Source organism: Artemia sp. Qi Xiang Cuo, chromosome 18 (genome assembly GCF_049724085.1).
Source record: "Artemia sp. Qi Xiang Cuo chromosome 18, ASM4972408v1, whole genome shotgun sequence".
In the NCBI taxonomy this organism is placed as follows: Eukaryota; Metazoa; Arthropoda; class Branchiopoda; order Anostraca; family Artemiidae; genus Artemia; species Artemia sp. Qi Xiang Cuo.
The window spans coordinates 61,281,853-61,306,814 of NC_142811.1; the positions used below are offsets into that span (position 1 = coordinate 61,281,853).

General features: G+C 34.1%; 1 protein-coding gene across 2 annotated transcripts in view; it reads right to left on the reverse strand.

The window, feature by feature from the left end:
- The window catches only part of LOC148941742 (UDP-glucose 4-epimerase-like), a 49,995-nt gene extending 26,907 nt beyond the window's left edge, over nt 1-23,088 (reverse strand). Inside the window, exons 1-2 of one of the 2 annotated variants that reach the window (XM_089104645.1) lie at nt 22,969-23,088; nt 690-781 (exon numbers count right to left, since the gene is read on the reverse strand). In XM_089104645.1, the coding sequence (XP_088960771.1) occupies nt 690-781; nt 22,969-22,982 (106 nt within the window). In that variant the 5' untranslated portion in view covers nt 22,983-23,088. Of the gene's footprint in view, nt 1-689; nt 782-19,974; nt 20,213-22,968 lie in introns of those variants that run through there. The other variant, XM_089104644.1, reaches the window with a different exon arrangement.
- Nucleotides 23,089-24,962: the final 1,874 nt, after the last annotated feature.

The window sequence follows — 24,962 nt, forward strand, 5'->3', positions numbered from 1 at the left end:
TTGAGTTTTAAAAAGAAGATTTTTTTCTGATTAAAGTTAAAACTTAAAACGAACAAAATTACTGCTTCGTAGTTCATGCAATATATTTTTGAAAAATTGTTTCAAATAAACTAATTCTTGATATTTTTCTGTGTTTTTAGAACTTGGGAAAACTAGCTATTCACTGAAAACTAAGCTTGCTTCATTTTTTTAGAATTAAAATTGTTTAGTAAGAGTTATCGATTTATTCCTTGGCTGGTATGAATCTTATAAGTGATTTTTTATTTTCTTCCAGTTTACTAAGATCTTTCTGCTCCGTAACATGTTTTGGTGTATAGAGCCTAGTTTTTCAGAATTCTACAAAAATAGGAAAATAACATGAATCAGTTCATTTGAAACAGTTTTTCAAAAAATATGTTGCATAAACTGCGACGCAATAACTTCATTTCGTTTTAATTTTCAACTTAGCTCTTTACTTCCATCACAAAAACTACGTTGAAAAAATTATCCCACAATAAGCTTTCCTTAGATACACCAGATTAATACTGAAAATTTTAGGTAAAGCTTAAAAGCCAACATGAGGCCCTCTTTAACTAGCTTGAATGATAGATAAATAGATAGCGGTTTACATAATAGCTACTCGTGAGCTGTATATTTAGACCAAATAACCTTTATAAGCCCCTAACTCTTTTCCATGTAATTAGGGCTACCTACATCATAGCCAGCTTCAAGGAGGTCTACTGCACAATGTGATCCAATGTATCCAGCACCACCTGTGATGAGGATTGTCCGGAACGTCTTTCTACAAATATAAAACAAGAATGTGAGCATCGTGAATACAACTGGCACTCTTATATGCCTTTTTTTGGGTAGGATGGGGACCTACAATAAGCGGTGATAATTATAGGATACTATATAGAGAAATAATAGAGCCTGTTGGGTTTTCAAAGGCCTATCTGAACCTATCTTGAAATAGGAAACAAAGCAACATGTCCAAAGCAACCAATTTAACAACACAATGATCATTTAAAAGTCAAAATAGTGAACATTACCAAAATTAGTTTAATAAACGGACAACTGTTATTATGCCTAGATTTGGATTTTTGCAATGATAATTTGAGTTTTTGGACCAGCTCATGGAAACTATAAATTGGTCAAAATCTTTTTTGCGAGTGAATTAACACAATACTTATCTAAAATTGTCTAAATAAAATTCTCTAAAATTGTGTGATGTGAGATGGAAAAATTTCTAAGATCGAATTCAAAAAATAATTTCGCTAAAGATAAATGCAGCTTAGTTACCAGCTGGCGAAAATTACCTTATAATACTAAGTAGGTTGATTTTTAGGCCAAATTACCCTTTTTACCATTTTTGGCCAAAATTACTCTTTAATACTAAGTAAGTTGATTTTTAGGCCAAATTACCCTTTTTACTATTTTTGGCCAAAATTACCCTTTAATACTAAGTAGGTTGATTTTCAGGCCAAATTACCCTTTTAACCATTTTTGGTCAAAATTACCCTTTAATACTAAGTAGGTTGATTTTTAGGCCAAATTATCCTTTTTACTATTTTTGGCCAAAATTATTCTTTAATACGAAATAGGTTGATTTTTAGGTCAAAGTACCCTTTTTACCATTTTTGGCCAAAATTAGCCTTTAATACTAAGTAGGTTGATTGTTAGGCCAAATTACCCTTTTCACTATTTTCGGCCAAAATTACCGTTTAATACTAAATAGGTTGATTTTTAGGCCAAATTACCCCTTTTGCCATTTTTGGCCAAAACTACCCTTTAATACCAAATAGGTTAATTTTTAGGCCAAATTACCCTTTTAACCATTTTTGGCCAAAATTACCCTTTAATACTAAGTAGGTTAATGTTTAGGCCAAGTTAGCCTTTTTACTATTTTTGGCCAAAATTAACCTTTAATACTAAGTAGGTTGATTTTTAGGCGAAATTACCCTTTTACCATTTTTGGCCAAAATTACCCTTTAACACTAAGTAGGTTGATTTTTAGGCCAAATTACCCTTTTTATCATTTTTGGTCAGAATTACCCTTTAATACTAAGTAGGTTGATTTTTAGGTGACAAACTGAATTCAACCGTTCGCTCTCTCTCTTTCTACTCCCATCTCTCCCTAGCGTCTCTCTCTTTCTCTCTCTCTCACTCCCTCTTTTGTAACTATACATATATTTAAAAAAATGTAATCCTTTTGGAGCGTTGTCTTGCCAGAGAATTCATTTAGCAGCTGTTCAGTGAGTGAATATATGGATGGAGAGCAAAGCCAACCTTGCTAACCAGCCAGTAAAATTCCACTTTAATGGTAAGGAGGTTCATGTTCAGGTGACAAACTGATTCTGGTCCCTCTTTGTGTTTCTACCATGATCTCTCTCTTTTTCATTATCACCAACTCTCCGCTCCCCCTCTCTCTCTCTTCCTCGCTTTTAATAAACTTCATTATTTAGAAAAGTCGCCTTACACGCTTTTTAACACTACATTCAAAATTTAATCAGAATTCTTCTAGCGTTAGCAATTTTGCATTATGTTTCTTTAGAGTTTTTTTTTTTTAGTTATTGGCGTCTCACAATAGAAGAAACCTGCAAACTATTATTATACCGTTATTTTAATGCCGTTAATTGATGTGTGTTAATAATATACAATTAAAAATAATTATAGCAATATAATTAATTAAACAATAATATAATTGATAAATGTTAATACTATATTTTCAATGATCAAACAACAACACAATAATTATCAATTTTGATTATTAGCATTGCTATTTATAAACCATTAATTACTTTTCAGGTTAAATAAATTTTTAACAACACTGTCTTTCAATTTATGATTAAAACGAACTGTACATATAAATAAATAAATGTAACTTTTCAACGAAGCAATGGATAAACATAAAAGGTACTTTTTACACTAACAATAATAAATCTTTTTATTTCCTATCAACAGACAGAGGGGAAACAACAACAACATAATAACCTAAAATAAACAAACTGTATAAAAAGGGGGCAAATACAAACTTTATAATATATAAAATGAGAACAAGATAAAAGAAAAACAATATCCAAGCCTTAACATAGGCCAGCATTTGACTTTCATTTAACACAAATCAAGCAAGAAGGCAAGGAAGACCAACTTTGGATTTAAGGGCATCATTTGAAGAAATAGTCAAAGAACTTGAGATAGATTGGCAAACAAAAGGATCCAGTCAGTTTATCAAACAAAATCTTAAAGTTTTCTTGACTGGTATTTAATTATATTTTTTTTGCCTAGAGCATATGTAAATTGTGAGTAGTCCTAGCCGAGTGGTTTGTGCGCTGGATTTAGGCTGCTTTGTCCGAGAGAGCAAGGGTTCAAATCCTAATGTGTCCAAATATTTCGTTTGAGGTGGGGGTCTAGGACTACTTTAAATGAGTACCTGGAGAAATGTGGGGAAGGTAAACAGGAAGGGTGTGTGAAAGCACAGAATGGCTGGCCCCATCCCTCCATTGCAATTCCTGGCTGAAGGGCCTTGAGACGGAGATCAGCACCGCTGGTTTGGAATTTAAGGGTCTAGTGCCGTATCCTTTACCTTTTTTATATGTTAATTGTCTCATAAATAGTCTATCTCGTTTTGCTATATTCAATTATCAGAAAGACCCGATCTGTTCAAAAACTATGTATTTCGTGTTTATGACAGATCTTAAGAGATTTTTTCCTTAGTAAAGAGAGCTTCCCTGTGGAACACCTTTACCAAAGAGTTGAAATTGTTAGAATTTGCAAGGGAGGTGTTACCCGCATAAGCTTGCGCATTTTATGCGCATAATAAAAATACCAGAAACCTTAATAAAATTGATATTAGAGATATTCCGGACCCATTGAATACCCTATCTTAAACTGAATCGGGATTGACGTTTAAATTTAAATTGTAATAAATCCCTCGTGAACTCTAGCTTGATAATTGTTTTTCTTATGAACTCTCTTTTTTTAAAATCTCTAAAAAAATCAAGAAAAATAGATGAATACTCCTAAATCCTAAAACGAGCAGATTAAAAGTCATATAATAAGTCAAACCTACAACGAAGAGATACATTGCGCATGAATGAATGAAACCTGCTCCTCACCCTCCCATCTATGCGCTAGTGCTGTGCCACTGAGAAGGTCCTGAAACCATGGTCTATTATCGTTTCTATCCCACATAATGCTTCACCATGGTTATGACATGGTGAAACATGGTGAAACAATCTTGTCTGTTACGATATAGTTGAACAATAACTGTCTAGTTAAATGGACCAAAATATAATCCAGGGACTAAGACCCAGATATCCCATTGCTAAAAGCTAAAGGACGACCAGGTAACGTTTAGCCACCAGTGAGTTCGAACGCACATTACCGTTGTGAACTCCAGCACAGATTCTACCTTCAGAGGCTTTCAGGTATAGTCACACGGACGGAGCCTCGCACCAATGGCCGTTCTTCCACGTGTCCTACATCTCCAAATTTGAAATAGCCATGGACACCCTGTTGCAGGACTGTTTTACAACAGCCATGGGCACCCTGTTGCAGGAGGATTGTTTTACAAAAGCAATGAGCACCCTGTTGCAGGATTGTTTTAAAAAATCCATGGACACCCTGTTGCAGGATTGTTTCAAAATAGCCATGGACACCCTGTTGCAGGATTGTTTTACAAAAGCCATGGGCACCCTGTTGCAGGATTGTTTTAAAAAAGCCATGGACACCCTGTTGCAGGATTGTTTTACAAAAGCCATGGGCATCCTGATGCAGGATTGTTTTAAAACAGCCATGGACAACCTGTTGCAGGATTGTTTTACAAAGACCATGGGCACCCTGTTGCAGGATTGTTTTACAATAGCCATGGTCACCCTGTTGCAGGATTGTTTCAAAATAGCCATGGACACCCTGTTGCAGGATTGTTTTACAAAAGCCATGGCCACCCTGATGCAGGATTGTTTTACAAAAGCCATGGGCACCCTGTTGCAGGATTGTTTTAAAATAGCCATGGACACCCTGTTGGAGGATTGTTTTACAAAAGCCATGGGCACCCTGTTGAAGGATTGTTTTACAATAGCCATGGGCACCCTGTTGCAGGATTGTTTTACAATAGCCATGGACACCCTGTTGCAGGATTGTTTTATAATAGCCATGGACATCCCGTTGCAGGATTGTTTTACAATAGCCATGGACACCCTGTTGCAGGATTGTTCTACAATAGCCATGGACACCCTGTTGCAGGATTGTTTTGAAATTGACCTTTTTATCAAATTGACAATGTCTAGGAGGTATGATCGCGTTTTCAAATTAATATTTGGGTATACGTTTTGATATATAAATTATTATACTTATTTGTCAAGTGAACATCATTGAGGATTAAACAAATTAGCTCGAGCCAAAGGGGTAGGGATACTCTAAAAATTTGCGTAATAATTCATAGAAGTTTATTTTGAAAATAAATATGTTGTAAAAGCTATAAAGATTGTTCAAATTTATTTTTTTACTATCTAGTCGAGTTCCAAGTACTGAGCCCCATACCTCACTGAAAAGGTCAAAACATTATTGTGATTGTACGTTTTACCAGGCTGTAAGGTTTACCAGAACTAATGAGCAAGAAAAACAAATTCATCGTGTTTGGGCGAAGCATTGACATGATATATAAGGTGGTTTAAGACCATAATAAAAGAAAAAGTAAATAAACTGAACATCCACAAATTCCCTGTAAAATTGCAAAAAACACAAAATAATCCTAATCTCATCAAACAGCACCTATGAATGGATTTAATGTGATTAACTTTAATAGGGTTATTCACCATGTGGTTTTGATGTTTGCTTTATCGATGTGATGGTGTTGTCTTGAATCAGATTAAACAAAAAAATAATTTTTAGCTGAAAGTGAGGAGCAACATTAAAACTTAAAACTAACAGAAATTATTCCGTATGTAAAAGGGGCTGTCCTCTCCACAACGCCTTGCTCTTTACGCTAAAGTTTTTTATTGTTTTAAAAAATAAAGTTGTGAGAAAGGAGTCAAACTTTAGCGTAAAGAGCAAGGCGTTGCGGAGAGGAGAGCACCTTTCATGTACAGAATCATTTCTGTTCGTTTTAAGTTTAAATGTTGCTCCTTACTTTCAGTTAAAAAAACTTGTTTTCTTATTTAATTCTTGAGCGTTTTTGAATTAACACAGGTTTTGATTTTGGCTCACCGTACATGAAAATTTAAACAAAATTTGCATACAAATTTTACTTTTATTGGCTATTTGGTTAAATGGCTTTCTCAAAAGCTGTTTAGTTTATTTACGAACGTTTTTATTAGTAATAAATATACGTAACTTACGAATTAACTTACGTAACGAAATTCTATATTCGTATATTTTTAATACGTATATTAGGGGGTTCGCTCCCTAGTCAATACCTCGCTCTTTATGCTAAAGTCAAAATTTTGTTCCAATTCTTTAAAAATGACCCTTAATCACAAAGGCCGTTAATTAGAATAAATAGCTCTTATGAAAGTGCTAAAAATTCTTTGGCTTAAAGAGTGAGGTATTGACTAGGGGGTGAACCCAATCATATACGTAATAATTTCTGGTCGTTTTAAGTTTTGATGTTGCTGTGCTTACTTTCAGTTGAAAAACTTGTTTTTTTATTTAATTTCTGATCTTTTTTTAAATACTGCTGGGAAATTTGGCCCCCCCTTCATAGCAATGTCCCTTCCCCCATGAAAACTTCCTCCATGAAAAGATCCTCCCACATAACCCCCAAACCACCCCCGCTACCGGAAAAAATCCTCCCTGAAAACGTCTGTATACTTCCCAATAACCAATACTATACGTAAACATTGGGTAAAGTTCATAACTTTCACCCCCTCCCCCGGGGACTTTGGGGGATTAATTCATCCTAAAAGACATATTTGTTATATTTTCGACCATGCTGAACAAAATTTATATCTCAAAATTTTGATCAGGTGACATTGGGAAAAAATGAGCGTGGGAGGGGGCCTAGTTGCCCTCCATTTTTTGGTCACTTAAGTAGAAGGGGAGGTTCTACTCCCACCCCTCACCCCTGCTGCCACCTATAACTTTTTTTACATAGTTTAATGAGGACAGGGTCAATGACCTCTTTCTCAATGACCTCTTTCTCCAGGTGTGTTTTTGGCACGCTCTCAGCGAATGTTATGATCCAGAAATAGTATTTGTTGTTGTTTCCGAGGCAAATGTCAAGGTCAATGTTGTTGTTGTTGTTGTTAGTGCAAACTGTCAGCGAATGTTATGATCAAGAAACAGTATTTTTGTTGTTTCCGAGGCAAATGTCAAGGTCAATGTTGTTGTTGTTGTTGTTGTAAGTGCACGCTCTCAGCGAATGTTATGATCCAGAAATAGTATTTGTTGTTGTTGCTCGAGGCAAATGTTATGAGTTTCCAAGGAAACAGTTAGATCACGTGTTTCCTTCTCAGCCAATCAGCGAGTCGGTTACATCCCCCTTCTCAGCCAATCAGAGAGCTGGTTACATAACAATTTGACCTTGAGATTTCGCATATAACGGGCATGCAATGTGATTCACTAAGTTTTTAGTTAGCAGTGTAATAACATGAGTGAACAAGTTGAGTTAGAAATATCCTTCTATTGCAACTGTTCTATTGTAAGGGGTATTTTCATGATTTGAGTATTCATATGAACCTACTGAATGTTTAGACTACATAGAGGCAGAGACAGATGAGAAGAATCTGGAGGAAACGGGAAGAAATATTATTTGTGACATGGAAAGAAATTTATACCGATTGCAAATAAGCTAAGATAAAAGAAGGATTAGTATGTTCGAAAAGGAAGACCAAAAGAAAGGACTGATAAAAGATGTCTTTCTATGTAGTATAAAAGACAGCAGTGAAAACCCAAAGAAAAAAGAATGTAGTGCAAGATATAAGTCAGATTATTTTGATTATTATGCTCTAAGAGAAGAGAAAAAGTCTGCCATTAAGAGATAACATAAGAGATCATTCTACGAAAAGGATTTTAAACAATGGAAACCATGGTGGAAGAGTTCCCATATATGATTTACCGTTAAATCTAATTATTAATATGTATAATGAGTTTTATACCATAATCATACAATAAATTTGTTTGTGCTATTTTAATTTTCATATACTCGATACGTATAGAATAAGGATACCAATAGAGACTTCTGTAAATGAATAGTTCAGTTTGAATAGATCACCATATAGAGTATTATCAGTCCATAACCAAGTCTTCTATCAAAGATAACAAAAAATAAATGATTCTTCTAATCTTTATTCCTTTGATATATCGATATTTATAACAGTTTTTAAATAAAGTACATCTGGTTCAATTACGTCAACCTCATTTTCTTCATTTACCATTATATCTAGCAAAGGGGGCATCTCCTGAAATAAATCGCCGCGTATTCTAATGGGCAACCTAGGGGCCAACCGCTCATCGTCCTCTATACAGACTTGGCCCGAAGGTCCCCGCCGTACCAAGTCCTCAGATGTATATGATAGTCCATCATCTGTATAATGAACTTCTAGCACGTCGTCATCATCATCTGTACTTTCAATCTCGGGTTTACACAAAAGAAGCTCCTCACTTTCCGTGAGCTCCCACTCGGTCCATACATCCTAAAAGATTGATAACGCTATGATCAAAAACTAGAGTTTACGGTCAAAAACCTATATTAGTTCAGATTTTACGGGAATAGTTTATTTTCGAACCAATATATCTACCAAAGGTTCAATACCTGAGTTAAACTAAGAGGTTTCAATTTCAGTAAAAAATTACATTTTGACAACGTTTGACAATTTACCAAATTTAAAGTTTTGTTTAGTTTCAAAATGTTTTTTGTCACTCATCATCTTTTAATCATTCACTAACAATACTAAAGAAAACCACTTTCCATGGTTTATCGATTTTAAATTATTAAGAAGGCTATTATTTCTTTGAAATATACATTTAACATTTTTAATTTTCATGCTTTTGATAAGTATCTTGTCCTTTTGGTGTAAATTGCAGCTGAAGGCTTATCGCAAAATCACTGTTTCAAGTTTTTTCATAATTTAAGGATACGAATTAGAACCATGGGAATGCATTTTCATCATATTTTGCTTATTTTCGTTGGAAAAAACACTGAAAAGCCATATTAAGAGCTATATTTTTGAGTTTTTCACTGAAAATTCCTTTTTTTTTTGCCAAGTCTTGACCTCCCTAATTAATGTATATGAATTAGAACCATGGGAACGTAATTTCATCGTATTTTACATTTTTTCTAACTTTTGTGTGTTTTCGCAATAGAATGGCTCAATTGTGAGTTTTTCACTGACAATTCCTTTTTAGCCACGCCTTTATAATCAATGAATCATAGTTCTTTGTAAAGTTATGTTTAGCGATAAACTTATTAGAGTGTCAAAAACTCTTTCCCACAAGAGGACACTTTTCAACTAAAAGTAAAGAGCTACCAGACTAAATCAAAGATATGTTGAAATAATAACGAATTATTGTTCAAACGTAAACTTATGCCCAGTGACATACTATTTAAAGTTAGAAAAACTTTTTCCCACAAGAGGACACTTTTCAACTAAAAGTAAAGAGCTACCAGACTAAATCAAAGATATAATGAAATAATAACGAATAATTTTTCAAAATTAAATTTTCTGTAAAGTTATGTTTAGCGATAAACTTATTAGAGTGACAAAAAACTCTTTCCCACAAGAGGAAACTTTTCGACTAAAAGTAAAGAGCTACCAGACTAAATCAAAGATATGTTGAAATAATAACGAATAATTGTTCAAATGTAAACTTATGTACAATGACATACTAGTTAAAGTGACAAAAACTTTTTCACACAAGAGGACACTTTTTAACTAAAAGTAAAGAGCTACCAGACTAAATCAAAGATATGATGAAATAATAACGAATAATTGTTCAAACTTAAATTTTCTGTAAAGTTATGTTTATCGATAAACTTATTAGAGTGACAAAAAACTTTTTCCCACAAGAGGACACTTTTCAACTAAAAGTAAAGAGCTACCAGACTAAATCAAAGATGAACAGAAATAATAACGAATAATTGTTCAAACGTAAACTTATGTCCAATGACATACTAGTTAAAGTGACAAAAAACTTTTTCCCACAAGAGGACTCTTTTCAATTAAAAGTAAAGAGCTACTAGACTAAATCAAAGATGTGATGAAATAATAACGAATAATTGTTCAAACTTAAATTTTCAGTAAAGTTATGTTTAGCGATAAACTTATTAGAGTGACAAAAACTCTTTCCCACAAGAGGACACTTTTCAACTAAAAGTAAAGAGCTACTAGACTAAATCAAAGATATGATGAAATAATAACGAATAATTGTTCAATCGTAAACTTATGTCCAATGAAATACTAGTTAAAGTGAAAAAAACTTTTTCCCACAAGAGGACACTTTTCAACTAAAAGTAAAGAGCTACCAGACTAAATCAAATATATGATGAAATAATAACGAATAATTGTTCAAACTTAAATTTTCTGTAAAGTTATGTTTAGCGATAAACTTATTAGAGTGACAAAAACTTTTTCCCACAAGAGAACACTTTTCGAGTAAAAGTAAAGAGCTACCAGACTAAATCAAAGATGAACAGAAATAATAACGAATAATTGTTCAAACGTAAACTGATGTCCAATGACATACTAGTTAAAGTGACAAAAAACTTTTTCCCACAAGAGGACACTATTCAACTAAAAGTAAAGAGCTACCAGACTAAATCAAAGATATGATGAAATAATAACGAATAATTGTTCAAACTTAAATTTCCTGTAAAGTTATGTTTAGCGATAAACTTATTAGAGTGACAAAAACTCTTTCCCACAAGAGGACACTTTTCATCTAAAAGTAAAGAGCTACTAAATCAAAGATATGATGAAATAATAACGAATAATTGTTCAAACTTAAATTTTCTGTAAAGTTATGTTTAGCGATAAACTTATTAGAGTGACAAAAGCTCTTTCCCACAAGAGGACACTTTTCAACTAAAAGTAAAGAGCTACCAGACTAAATCAAAGATATGAGGCATTATTCATATTATAGACATTTCAAAAAATAAAGGGTAGTATTTGGATGTAACACATTATTCAGATGGCAAATAAGAATGGCCCCAACCATGCCATACATCCTAAAAGATTGAGAACACGATGATCAAAAACTAGAGTTTCCTGCGGAAAACCTATAATAGTTCAGATTTTACGGGGATAGTTTATTTTCGAACCAATACATCTACCAAAGGTTCAATACCTGAGTTAAACTAAGAGGTTTCAACTTCAGGAAAAAATTACATTTTGACAACATTTGACAATTTACCAAATTTAAGTTTTGTTTAGTTTCAAAATGTTTTCTGTCACTCATCATCTTTTAAACATTCACAAACAATACTAAAGAAAACCACTTTCCATGGTTTATCGATTTTAAATTATTAAGAAGGCTATTATTTCTTTGAAATATACATTTTAACATTTTTAATTTTCATGCTTTTGATAAGTATCATGTCCTTTTGGTGTAAATTGCAGCTGAAGGCTTATCGCAAAATCACTGTTTCAAGTTTTTTCATAATTAAAGGATACGAATTAGAACCATGGGAATGCATTTTCATCATATTTTGCTTATTCTCGTTGGAAAAAACACTGAAAAGCCATATTAAGAGCTATATTTTTGACTTTTTCACTGTAAATTCCCTTTTTTTTAGCCAAGCCTTGACCTCCCTAATTGAAAGATACGAATTAGAACCATGTTAATGTATTTTCTTTGTATTTTGAGTATTTTCGTTGGAAAATACACCCGACAGCCATATTAAGAGCTATATTTGTGAGTCTTTCACTGAAAATTCCTATTTCGTACCAAGCCTTGACCTCCCTAATTGAAGGATATGAATTAGAACCATGGGAACGTAATTTTGTCGTATTTTGCTCATTTTCGTTAGAAAAAACACTGAAAAACCATATTAAGAGCTATATTTTTTAGTTTTTCACTGAAAATTCCTTTGGGGGGTGAAGGGGTTAATATCCCGCTGAGATAAGTTTATATTGGGATTGAAAAAGAAAAAAACATTGGAAGAAATAGATAGGTAGGAAAAAATGCTTACATTTGCATAATCCGTCTGGGCTTGGATGTCGGAAGGATCTGACATAGCATGCTGGAGGGTAACCTCCTGACCTATCGTTGATGGGGCAGCTATTAGAGGTCCAAGGAGAGTGGATGTGCTAGCGATGTCACATTCCAATACGGCTTGGGTAGGCATCACTTGTTTAGGAGGCTTCGGCCAGCGACCATATTGCATGAGAGTAGCCTTCGCAGGGCCCGCATTATTAGCCCTCGCTTTCTAACCGGATGGTGGTGACGGGCATTCTTCACAATTTGCCTTAAAAAGAAGAGAAAAAATTAGTTTCAAAATAATTTACCCCTTTTTTAAAAAGAAGGAAAATTAGTATCACCATCCACACGAACCATAATTTTGTCTAGAAAAGCATTTATCACTAAGAAAGTCCCCCTTCGCCAGCATTTTCAGTAAATCTAAAAATAAAAATATACTAAACTCAGAAATCAAATGCTATTTCAATTAATTAAAAGAAAAAAAGGCTTTTTCATAGACCTCCCAACCTAACCTTACTTTTCATGCAAACAATTTTTTATAATTTTAAATTAATGGTTATAGAATTGCGGAATGTAAAACCCCCCCCCCCACCCGTTTCACCAATGTCCTAAATATATTGTTGGTAATTATTTTTGGAAATAATCCCGTTTCACCGGTTCTCCGGCAAATACAGGTTACGTAGTTAGACTACTTACGGCAAATACAGGTTAGACTAGCTTAGCCTACGTACGCGCGCGCGTACGTAGGCTAAGCTAGTCTAACCTAAATTAACCTAACCTAACATAATCTAAGCTAACCTAACCATACACCTAACTTTTTGTCTGTCTCTAACCTAATTCAAGGGATTTCAAGAGCGAGGGTTGAGGCTGTGGGGGAGCTCCACACCTAAGAACTTTTCTTTCTAGTCTTGCATATCAAAGTTAAAAACCATAGTTTTCACGCCCCCTCCTGTGAATTGGGTGCTAGCCACTTTAATTCCCAATCAAATGAGTCCTTGTCAAAGTTTCTGTGACGACTCCTTCTGTGAGTAGTTAGATAATATAAAATGATATATCCAGGATATTCTTAAACCTGATTCCCCCTCCCCTCGCGTCATTTAAGTTGTAATAGCTCTGATTTTGGGGCATATTTCAAAATATCTTTTATCAATTTTTCTTCTTTTTTCTTTCAGATTACATAAGAAGTGTGAAATCACAGAGTTGATCAATCTTTGATAGTTTTACAGAAATTCTCACTCCCATCGATGCTTTCCTATGTCCAAAACAAAATCGAACGTAACAATTAATTAATCTGCATTGAAGATGTCTCGTTTGACACAATTAGTCTATGTATTGTAAGAAGTATTGTTTTGAAACCATTCTCCGTGAGTGATAAGTGGCAATTCTAGTGAGTGTTAAATGATATATAGAAAGGTAATTATTGTTCTAAAATCAACAGTTTGCACGATTTCATAAATAAATAACCGTTAGGTTAGTATATTTTAGGGCTTTGAAAAGGTTTAAGTCAGTATAGGTTGAAATAAAGGACAAGATAGAAAATAATGGAAGGTTCTTCAAATGCAAGCCCGGCAAAGTTTGATGTGAGTTCAAATAATATGTCTTTTCAGTGTGTTTTCAATCCAAAAATATGTAAAATATGATGAACTTGTCACTCTAAAAGTTTATCGCTTAACATAACTTTACAGAAAATTTAAGTTTGAACAATTATTCGTTATTATTTCATCATATCTTTGATTTAGTCTGGTAGCTCTTTACTTTTAGATGAAAAGTGTCCTCTTGTGGGAAAGAGTTTTTGTCACTCTAATAAGTTTATCGCTAAACATAAGTTTACGTTTGAACAATTATTCGTTATGATTTGATCATTTCTTTGTTTTAGTAGCTCTTTACTTTTAGTTGAAAAGTGTCCTCTTGTGGGAAAGAGTTTTTGTCACTCTAATAAGTTTATCGCTAAACATAACTTTACAGAAAATTTAAGTTTGAGCAATTATTCGTTATTATTTCATCATATCTTTGATTTAGTCTGGTAGCTCTTTACTTTTAGCTGAAAAGTGTCTGTTTTTCTCTTTCTCAAATTAAAATGGTTTTAAGCAAAAAGAGATTACTGTTTATTAAGCTTGTGGATTCGTAACCTGTATTTGCCGGAGAACAGGTTAAACGGGATTATTTCCAAAAATAATTACCAACAATATATTTAGGACATTGGTGAAAGGGGGGGGGGGGGTTTTACATGCCTCAATTCTATCACCATTATTGTAAAATGAAAACAAAGTGTTTGAATGAAAAGGAAGGTTAGGTTGGGATGTCGATGAATAAGCCTTTTTTTTCTTTTAATTAATTGAAATAGCATTTGATTTCTGAGTTTAGTATATTCTTATTTTTTGCTTTACTGAAAATGCTGGCGCATGGGGGCTTTCTTAGTGATAAATTCTTTTCTAGACAAAATTATGGTTCGTTTGAATGATGATACTAATTTTACTTCTTTTAAAAAAAGGATTAAATTATTTTGAAACTAATTTTTTCTCTTGTTTTTAAGGCAAATTGTGAAGAATGACCGTCGCCACCATCCAGTAAGAGAGCAAGGGCTAATAATGCGAGCCCGGGAAAGGCTACTGTTATGCAATATGGTCGCTGGCCGAAGCCTCCTAAACAAGTGATGCCTACCCAAGCCGTATTGGAATGTGACATCGCTAGCACATCCGCTCTCCATGGACCTCTAATAGCTGCCCCATCAACGATAGGTCAGGAGGTTACCCTCCAGCATGCTATGTCAGATCCTTCCGACATCCAAGCCCAGACGGATTATGCAAATGTAAGCATTTTTTCCTACCTATCTATTTCTTCCAATGTTTTTTTCTTTTTCAATCCCAATATAAACTTATCTCTGCGGGATATTAACCCCTTCACCCCCCAAAGGAATTTTCAGTGAAAAACTCAAAAATATAGCTCTTAATATGGTTTTTCAGTTTTTTTTTCTAACGAAAATAAGCAAAATACGACGAAATTACGTTCCCATGGTTCTAATTCATATCCTTTAATTAGGGAGGTCAAGGCTTGGTACGAAAAAGGAATTTTCAGTGAAAAACTCACAAATATAGCTCTTAATATGGCTTTTCAGTGTTTTTTCCAAAGAAAATACGCAAAATACGATGAAAATGAGTTCCCATGGTTCTAATTCGTATCCTTCAATTAGGGAGGTGAGGGCTTGGCAAAAAAATATGGAATTTTCAGTGAAAAACTCAAAAATATAGCTATTAATATGGCTTTACAGTGTGTTTTCCAACGAAAATAAGCAAAATATGATGAAAATACATTCCCATGGTTCTAATTCGTATCCTTTAATTATGAAAAAACTTGAAACAGTGATTCTCCGATAAGCCTTCAGCTGCAATTTACACCAAAAGGCCATGATACTTATCAAAAGCATGAAAATTAAAAATGTTAAATTGTATATTTCAAAGAAATAATAGCCTTCTTAATAATTTAAAATCGATAAACCATGGAAAGTGGTTTTCTTTAGTATTGTTTGTGAATGTTTAAAAGATGATGAGTGACAGAAAACATTTTGAAACTAAACAAAACTTAAATTTGGTAAATTGTCAAATGTTGTCAAAATGTAATTTTTTCCTGAAGTTGAAACCTCTTAGTTTAACTCAGGTATTGAACCTTTGGTAGATATATTGGTTCGAAAATAAACTATTCCCGTAAAATCTGAACTAATATAGGTTTTCCACAGGAAACTCTAGTTTTTGATCATCGTGTTCTCAATCTTTTAGGATGTATGGCATGGTTGGGGCCATTCTTATTTGCCATCTGAATAATGTGTTACATCCAAATACTACCCTTTATTTTTTGAAATGTCTATAATATTAATAATGCCTCATATCTATGATTTAGTCTGGTAGCTCTTTACTTTTAGCTGAAAAGTGTCCTCTTGTGGGAAAGAGTTTTTGTCACTCTAACAAGTTTATCGCTAAACATAACTTTACAGAAAATTTAAGTTTGAACAATTATTCGTTATTATTTCATCATATCTTTGATTTAGTAGCTCTTTACTTTTAGTTGAATAGTGTCCTCTTGTGGGAAAGAGTTTTTGTCACTCTAATAAGTTTATCGCTAAACATAACTTTACGGAAAATTTAAGTTTGAACAATTATTCGTTATTATTTCATAATATCTTTGATTTAGTCTGGTAGCTCTTTACTTTTAGTTGAAAAGTGTCCTATTGTGGGAAAAAGTTTTTTGTCACTTTAACTAGTATGTCATTGGACATAAGTTTACGTTTGAACAATTATTCGTTATTATTTCTGTTCATCTTTGATTTAGTCTGGTAGCTCTTTACTTTTACTCGAAAAGTGTTCTCTTGTGGGAAAAAGTTTTTTGTCACTCTAATAAGTTTATCGCTAAACATAACTTTACAGAAAATTTAAGTTTGAACAATTATTCGTTATTATTTCATCATATCTTTGATTTAGTCTGGTAGCTCTTTACTTTTAGTTGAAAAGTGTCCTCTTGTGGGAAAAAGTTTTTGTCACTTTAACTAGTATGACATTGGACATAAGTTTACGTTTGAACAATTATTCGTTATTATTTCATCATATCTTTGATTTAGTCTGGTAGCTCTTTACTTTTAGTCGAAAAGTGTCCTCTTGTGGGAAAGAGTTTTTGACACTCTAATAAGTTTATCGCTAAACATAACTTTACAGAAAATTTAAGTTTGAACAATTATTCGTTATTATTTCATCATATCTTTGATTTAGTCTGGTAGCTCTTTACTTTTAGTTGAAAAGTGTCCTCTTGTGGGAAAAAGTTTTTGTCACTTTAACTAGTATGTCACTGGACATAAGTTTACGTTTGAACAATTATTCGTTATTATTTCATCATATCTTTGATTTAGTCTGGTAGCTCTTTACTTTTAGTTGAAAAGTGTCCTCTTGTGGGAAAAAGTTTTTTGTCACTCTAATAAGTTTATCGCTAAACATAACTTTACAAAGAACTATGATCCATTGATTATAAAGGCGTGGCTAAAAAGGAATTGTCAGTGAAAAACTCACAATTGAGCCATTCTATTGCGAAAACACACGAAATTTAGAAAAAATGTAAAATACGATTAAATTACGTTCCCATGGTTCTAATTAATATCCTTTAATTAGGGAGGTAAAGGCTTGGCAAAAAAAAAAGGAATTTTTAGTGAAAAACTTAAAAATATATCTATTAATATGGTTTTTCAGTGTTTTTTCCAACGAAAATAAGCAAAATATGATGAAAATGCATTCCCATGGTTCTAATTCGTATCCTTTAATTATGAAAAAACTTGAAACAGTGATTTTGCGATAAGCCTTCAGCTGCAATTTACACCAAAAGGACAAGATACTTATCAAAAGCATGAAAATTAAAAATGAAAAATGTATATTTCAAAGAAATAATAGCCTTCTTAATAATTTAAAATCGATAAACCATGGAAAGTGGTTTTCTTTAGTATTGTTAGTGAATGATTAAAAGATGATGAGTGACAGAAAACATTTTGAAACTAAACAAAACTTTAAATTTGGTAAATTGTCAAATGTTGTCAAAATGTAATTTTTTCCTGAAATTGAAACCTCTTAGTTTAACTCAGGTATTGAACCTTTGGTAGATATATTGGTTCGAAAATAAACTATTCCCGTAAAATCTGAACTAATATAGGTTTTTGACCGTAAACTCTAGTTTTTGATCATAGCGTTCTCAATCTTTTAGGATGTATGGACCAAGTGGGAGCTCACGGAAAGTGAGGAGCTTCTTTTGTGTAAACCCGAGATTGAAAGTATAGATGTTGATGACGACGTGCTAGAAGTTCATTATACAGATGATGGACTTTCATACACATCTGATGATTTAGTACGGAGGGGGCCTTCGGGCCGAGTCTGTATAGAGGACGATGAGCGGTTGGCTCCTAGTTTACCCATAAGAGTACGCGGCGATTTATTTGAGGAGATGCCTCTTCTCCTAGATATAATTGTAAATGAAGAAAATGAGGTTGACGTAATTGAACCAGATGTACTTTATTTAAAAACTGTTATAAATATCGATATATCAAAGGAATAAAGATTAGAAGAATCATTTATTTTTTGTTATCTTTGATAGAAAACTTGGTTGTGGACTGAGAACACTCTATATGGTGATCTAATCAATCTGAACCATTCATGTACAGAAGTCTCTATTGGTATCCTTATTCTATACGTATCGAGTATATCAAAATTAAAATAGCACAAACAAATTTATTGTATGATTATGGTATAAAACTCATTATACATATTAATAATTAGATTTAACGGTAAATCATATATGGGAACTCTTCCACCATGGTTTCCATTGTTTAAAATCCTTTTCGTAGAATGACCTCTTATGTTGTCTCTTAAAGGGCCACTTTTTCTCTTCCCTTAGAGCATAATCATCATAATAATCCGAGTTATATCTTGCACTATATATATTTTTCTTTGGGTTTTCACCTTTTTCTTTGGGTTTTGCTGTCTTTTACACTACAGAGAAATCCCTCTTTTACCAGTCCCTTTTTTTGATCTTCCTTTTCTAACATACTAATCCTTCTTTTATCTGAGCTTATTTACAATCAGTATAAATTTCGTTCCATGTCGCATATAAATTTTCTTCCCGCTTCCTCCAGATTCTTCTCATCTGTCTCTGCCTCTATACACTCTAAACATTCAGTAGATTCATAGGAATACTCAAAATCATGAAAATGCCCCTTACAAATAGAACAGTTGCAATAAAAGGATATTTCTAACTCAACTTGTTCACTCATGTTATTACACTGCTAACTAAAAACTTAGTGAATCACATTGCATGCCCGTTATATGCGAAATCTCAAGGTCAAATTGTTATGTAACCAGCTCTCTGATTGGCTGAGAGAGGGGATGTAACCGACTCGCTGATTGGCTGAGAAGGAAACACGTGATCTAACTGTTTCCTTGGAAACTCATAGCATTTGGCTCGAGCAACAACAACAAATACTATTTCTGGATCATAACATTCGCTGAGAGCGTGCACTTACAACAACAACAACAACATTGACCTTGACATTTGCCTCGGAAACAACAACAAATATTATTTCTGGATCATAACATTCGCTGAGAGTGTGCACTAACAACAACAACATTGACCTTGACATTTGCCTCGGAAACAACAACAAATACTATTTCTGGATCATAGCATTCGCTGAGAGCGTGCCAAAAACACACCTGGAGAAAGAGGTCATTGAGAAAGAGGTCATTGACCCTGTCCTCATTAAACTATGTAAAAAAAGTTATAGGTGGCAGCAGGGGTGAGGGGTGGGAGTAGAACCTCCCCTTCTACTCACTTAAAAGGGCACTAAACGGTTACTTACGTTCGAATGAGCCCTCCCACGATATTATAGGACCACCGGGTCCATACGATCACCCCTGGGAAAAAAACAACAACAAATAAATACGCATCCGTGGTCTTTATTCTGGCAAAAAAAAAAAAAAAAAAAATTCCACTTTTTTGCAAGTAGGAGCTTGAAACCTCTACAGTAGGGTTCTCTGATACGCTGAATCTGATGGTGTGATTTCCATTAAGGTTCTATAATTTTTAGGGGGTGTTTCCCCCTTTTTTCGAAAATCAGGCAAATTTTCTCAGATGCGTAACTTTTGATGGGTAAAATTAAACTTGATAAAACTTATATATTTGAAATCAGCAGTAAAATTTAATACTTTTGTGTATCTATTGGTATCAAACTTACGTTTTTTAGAGTTTCGGTTACTATTGAGCCGGGTCGCTCCTTACTTACAGTTTGTTACCACAAACTGTTTCATTATTCTAAACAAAAAGCGACAAAAATCTTACCCAAGTAATCCGTCTTCCAATGTCATTCTAATGAATGTTTGATTTTTGCCTCAAGAAGTCATTCAGTGAAGTGGCACAGATGCAAACCTTAACACATGATATTTTTAGACAAGCCACTCTCACTCGCCTTCTCACTTTGAAAATATCCAATCAAAAACATTCCCCGCGAGCGACCAGGATTCCCTTTCCGGGTCTAGTCAATTATTGTCTTCTTGCAAACATTAAGGCCTGTTTCATTGAGAAAGAGTCATTCTAATTCATTCCTCACTTTCTACACTTTACTAAGGAATGATATTAACTTCAGTTAGTTAAAGATCAATAGGCAAACTTTTCTTGTTTTATTAGGGAATACTACTACTACTAACAACTCACCGCAGCAATAAGCTGCCTGCAAAGCTAGGCCCTTTATTAGGGAATGGTAAGGAATGATTCCTTCCCTGTCTAATCTAGTAAAGGAATGATAAGAAAATTAATACCATAGCAAGTTCTTATACTTATAATGCATTAACTTGATTAGACGGGATAGGAATTATTCCTTAGTAAAACAAATTTGCCTTATACCTCAACTAAAGTTAACATAATTTTTGAATATAATGTAAAAAATGAGAAATGGATTGGGATGACGGTTTCTTAATAGAAGAGGCCTTTTGTCTTAAAGTTTTCCTCTAATTAAATAAAAAAAACAAGTTTTTTTTTAACTGAAAGTAAGAAGCGACATTAAAACTCAAAAACGAACAGAAATTATTCCAAATATGAAAGGGGCTGCTCCCTTCTCAACGCCTCGCTTTTTACGCTAAAGTTTTTTTTATCGTTTTAAAAAATAAAGTTGTGAGACAGAGTCAAACTTTAGCGTAAAGAGCGAGGCGTTGAGGAAGGGACGGCCCCTTTCATATACGGAATAATTTCTGTTCGTTTTAAGTTTTAATTTATGATGTCCCCCACAATAAAAGGTTTTGATGAATCTTAATTTGTCGTTCAGCTCTTTGTTCAAACTGTTTGAGCTTAACTTGAAAACATTTCACCTGAATTCTTGCTAAATAACGAAATTCACCCCCTCCGAAAATTAGCACTCCTTCCCATTATAGACGATTCCTCAGACAATTCTTCACCGTGGAGAATTTTCCCTGGAAAACTCCTCCCCACAGACAATTACCCCCTGGAAAATTCTCCCCCCATGTAAAATTGAACAGCCAAAGGGATAGTAAGACACAGGGGCGTCGTTTTTTTGGGGGGGATAGGTATTTGTCCCCTCCCAAACCAAGGCCTAGGAGGGGCAATTGCCCTCTGGTCATAGCAAATAATACCCCTGCATTATACCTATATTTTGGAACGCAGTTAGAATATTCCAAAATTCAAATTAAACCTATACCACTATTTATTTGTGCATTAAGTTGCTTCGGTTTACGGGTATTAAGTTGAAACAAAAGAGATAGATATGGTACAATGCATGCAAAATATATAATTTAGGCTATATATTTGCACATTATGGAAGGTGGGAATGTTTGTAAAGTGAAGCCCCCTTTTAGGAACTATATAAGTAATCCTAAAAATTCTAAGATTCTTACTTGTATTATTCCTAAAAAATGTTCACTTTATTTAAACGGAAAAGGTCCACCATAAGCAGACAAGATTTTTGTCTATCTAAACTTTTTTTTGCCTTCGGCCCTTGCAAGCTATGACCGGTAGATCGGACCTTTCATATATTGCTTGACGTCACCTCTCTTCACTTGCTTGGTCTGTAACCAGTGGCGTAATTGCACTAGAATACTGGGAGGGGGGAATGGTTGGAGTTTATTTTCCCAAATAAAGTGAAAACGACAGTGAAAAATGAACCATATAGTGCCATGCGGGCAAATATATACTAAAGAATGATCTGTTTCTCTGGATGCTTGAATTATGCAGGCTTATCTTAGTTCTGACAAGATTTTATGCAGAAACTAAATTTTGGCTGGGGGGGGGGGGGCTAGCTGAGTTCTTGAGGGGGTAGTTGCCTCTCCTCTTTCTCTTAGCAAATTATACCCCTGTCTTTTACTTAAATGCTTGGCCCTCCCGACTGGGCTCGGACCTTTGGTCCTAACACTTGTGCCATTGCAACCTAGTTAGAATGATGTCGCAATTTTTGAATTTTTTTTAGTTTAAAATTGATAGGTTTTTATAGCTGTGTGAAAAAATCACCCAATTTAAATTTTCACGGTTCTACTTTGATTAGTTTGAATAAGTTTTCATCCATTAATTCTAACACAAGGCATTCATTCGACTAGAAAGTCCAGCTTTTCCCTTTATCTAATTGCTTCAGCGCATGCGTACTATGTTTGGAAAGTTCCCATAGCTGCCAAAGCGTAATTCAAGGGGAAACTTCAAAACATTCCAAGAATTAAAAGGGCTAAATATTTACATAGGTAAATCTGAGAACTGGAACAAGAAACTAAAAAAAGGCCTAAAAATGCGTGTGAAAAATTCAAGGGTACTTGTATGATATAGCCCCGACCTAATATCCTTCATCTAAGTAGAACCTGTTTCTCTGGCGCTCATTCCTAATGAGATATACCTAAGTATGATAAAAATACAATACTTTAGAAACAGATTCGGGCTATATATTTCCACACTAGGGGGGGGGGGGGGGGTAAAGTATAGCGGGAATGCATGCCATATTTGTTAGGTACAATTATTCTACATATTATGAAGTAAGAATCGTTTTCTAACTTCTCACTGTCCTTATACTTTACCCAATCCCCTCCCCTAATGTGAAAATATATAGCCCAAATTATATATTTCCCATCTATTCTGTCACTTTTCTTTGTCTTGTCGCACGCTAAGCTGAATGAAAGTAACGAAAAAAACGGTTCTACAATGCGTCAACAGATGAACAACTTGAGTGGTCGGGGTTATATCATACATGTGCCATTGCAAGAAATTGTCAGGACAATTGCAATTTTTTGCGGGGGAGACAATATTCATTGTATAGAATAAACCACAGTAAGTAAAGTAACTTACTTTGAGTTCTCCATTTATGAATAGGCTACGTGTATAGAGATATGTATATATAGCCAGTACACAGAGAGAAATTTTTTTTACTATTAATCAACTGTTTCTTTACTAACGAAAATTGCCGCTAGAATATTTAAGTTTGTAGAACCTGTCTGAAATAACCTGTTTATGACGTTGTGATAACAACTGTGGTCCAATTGCCAAAGTATTTCTTTATTTTGTCTCAATTTTTGATTTGCTCCTCACCGGGTCTTATCAACTCGTCTTCAAAAGAATTAAAGTTGTCACAGTAAGGAAAAGTTTACAAATTAAACCCATTTACGCCATTTCGGCGCTTTTTGAGGTGGTTGTGCATTGGATTTTTCAAATCGGTGCATGTTTTTGGTGCGAGAAAATCGTTCATTCGGCGTATTTTTACTAGAAAAATGGAGCTTTTGGCGCATTTTATGGCCGCGCAACTTTAAACCAGACATCTGGCAACACTAATTAAACAGTGTATCCCTCAGATGGGATGGGCATATAGACCATACAGAGAATGCAAGAGCACTAACAGGAAGGCAAGATTTTGAGCTAATTTTTGGGGAATTTTCATTGAAGAGCATAAAAAAGTCGAATTATCTCCCCCCTCTAGATTTTAAAGAATATCTTTTTTTGCACTTTTATCTAAAATCTAAAAAAAAATCCTTGCCCCCTATATTTTCATGAATTGGTATCCTTGATAGAATGGGCTGTAACGCTATCCAAGAATAAATGAAAATAAATCCTAAAATCCTAGATTAAATGTATTTATTGGTGTCGTTTCTTTTTTTTGGGGGGGGGAGGGAGGAGGAGCAGAGGCTTTGCAGCTTTACATTCAGGAAGATTGTTGGTTTTTTTCGCACTTAGACTGCATAACAGTGTCTGACCGAGGGCTAGGATTTCCACATTAGGAATCAATGCATCGAAAACAAATTCCGACCGAGGAAATATATACAAACAAATCTAGATTTAAAAAGATAAATTTGTTCTTTCTAGGTTTATTTAGCATTTAGTTGATCCAATTTGTTGGAAACCCGCCTAAAAACTGCAAAAAGAAATAGTAGAATAAAAAAAAAAAGCAAAGTAACTTCTAAAAATGCAACAAACAAGACATACCCACAAGAAGACATGCCACAAGATATACCCCACACATGTAAGGGGGGTTTGCACCCCCCCTTACATTGCCTAAAGTGTTGTAATTTACGTAATTAACGCAAGTTTGCGTTAATTAAACTTGCTCCTAATGCAAGTCTATCGGAACTATTCCCCCCCCCCCTCCCCTAAAAAATCCTGGGTCCGCTACTGAGAAGGGTTGTTAGGGGTATCATGTTTTTTGGTGATTCTGATCTCTTTTCTAAATGACGGTTAGACAAAACTTAGAGATGGCACTTGTCGCAAACAAAAGTTTTTCTTAGACTTCATGGAAACGCCAGCAAACATTCTTTGAATTTTTACAGGTCTGAAAATATTAAGGGCATCGAAGTAAAAAATACCCCTTGGATCAATCTTAGGTCAATTCATACGTGAAGGCAGAGAGTTCCTATGAATCGTCTTTGGGTTGATCTTAAGTATGAAGTTGTTAGGACGTTGCCGCATTATCGTCAGCCTTGCCTCGTTAGACCGTGAAAAAAAAGCAAGAATAATTTTGATATTTTGCCAATTCATTTTGTCTGTAAAATTCGATGATTATCAATCTGTTTTCAATCCGTTTTCACGTTCATGGAAAGAAAGCTACATAGTTAAGTGAAGTGTTTTTTTTTCTTTTTTAACTTTTTACCTTTCTTTTTTACCTAATTTTTTTACCCGTGCTTCTTTGAGTTCCCAATTTTTCATTTTTTTCTAAAACATGATAACTGTGTAAGTTTTTACTTACTTAGCCTAAACAATTTGATTTAATTTTCACTGTCCCTGGTACTTGAACGGGTACAATGTCGGCAATTAGGTACGCAACTATGATGACTCAAAAATCCCAAATGCGCCCC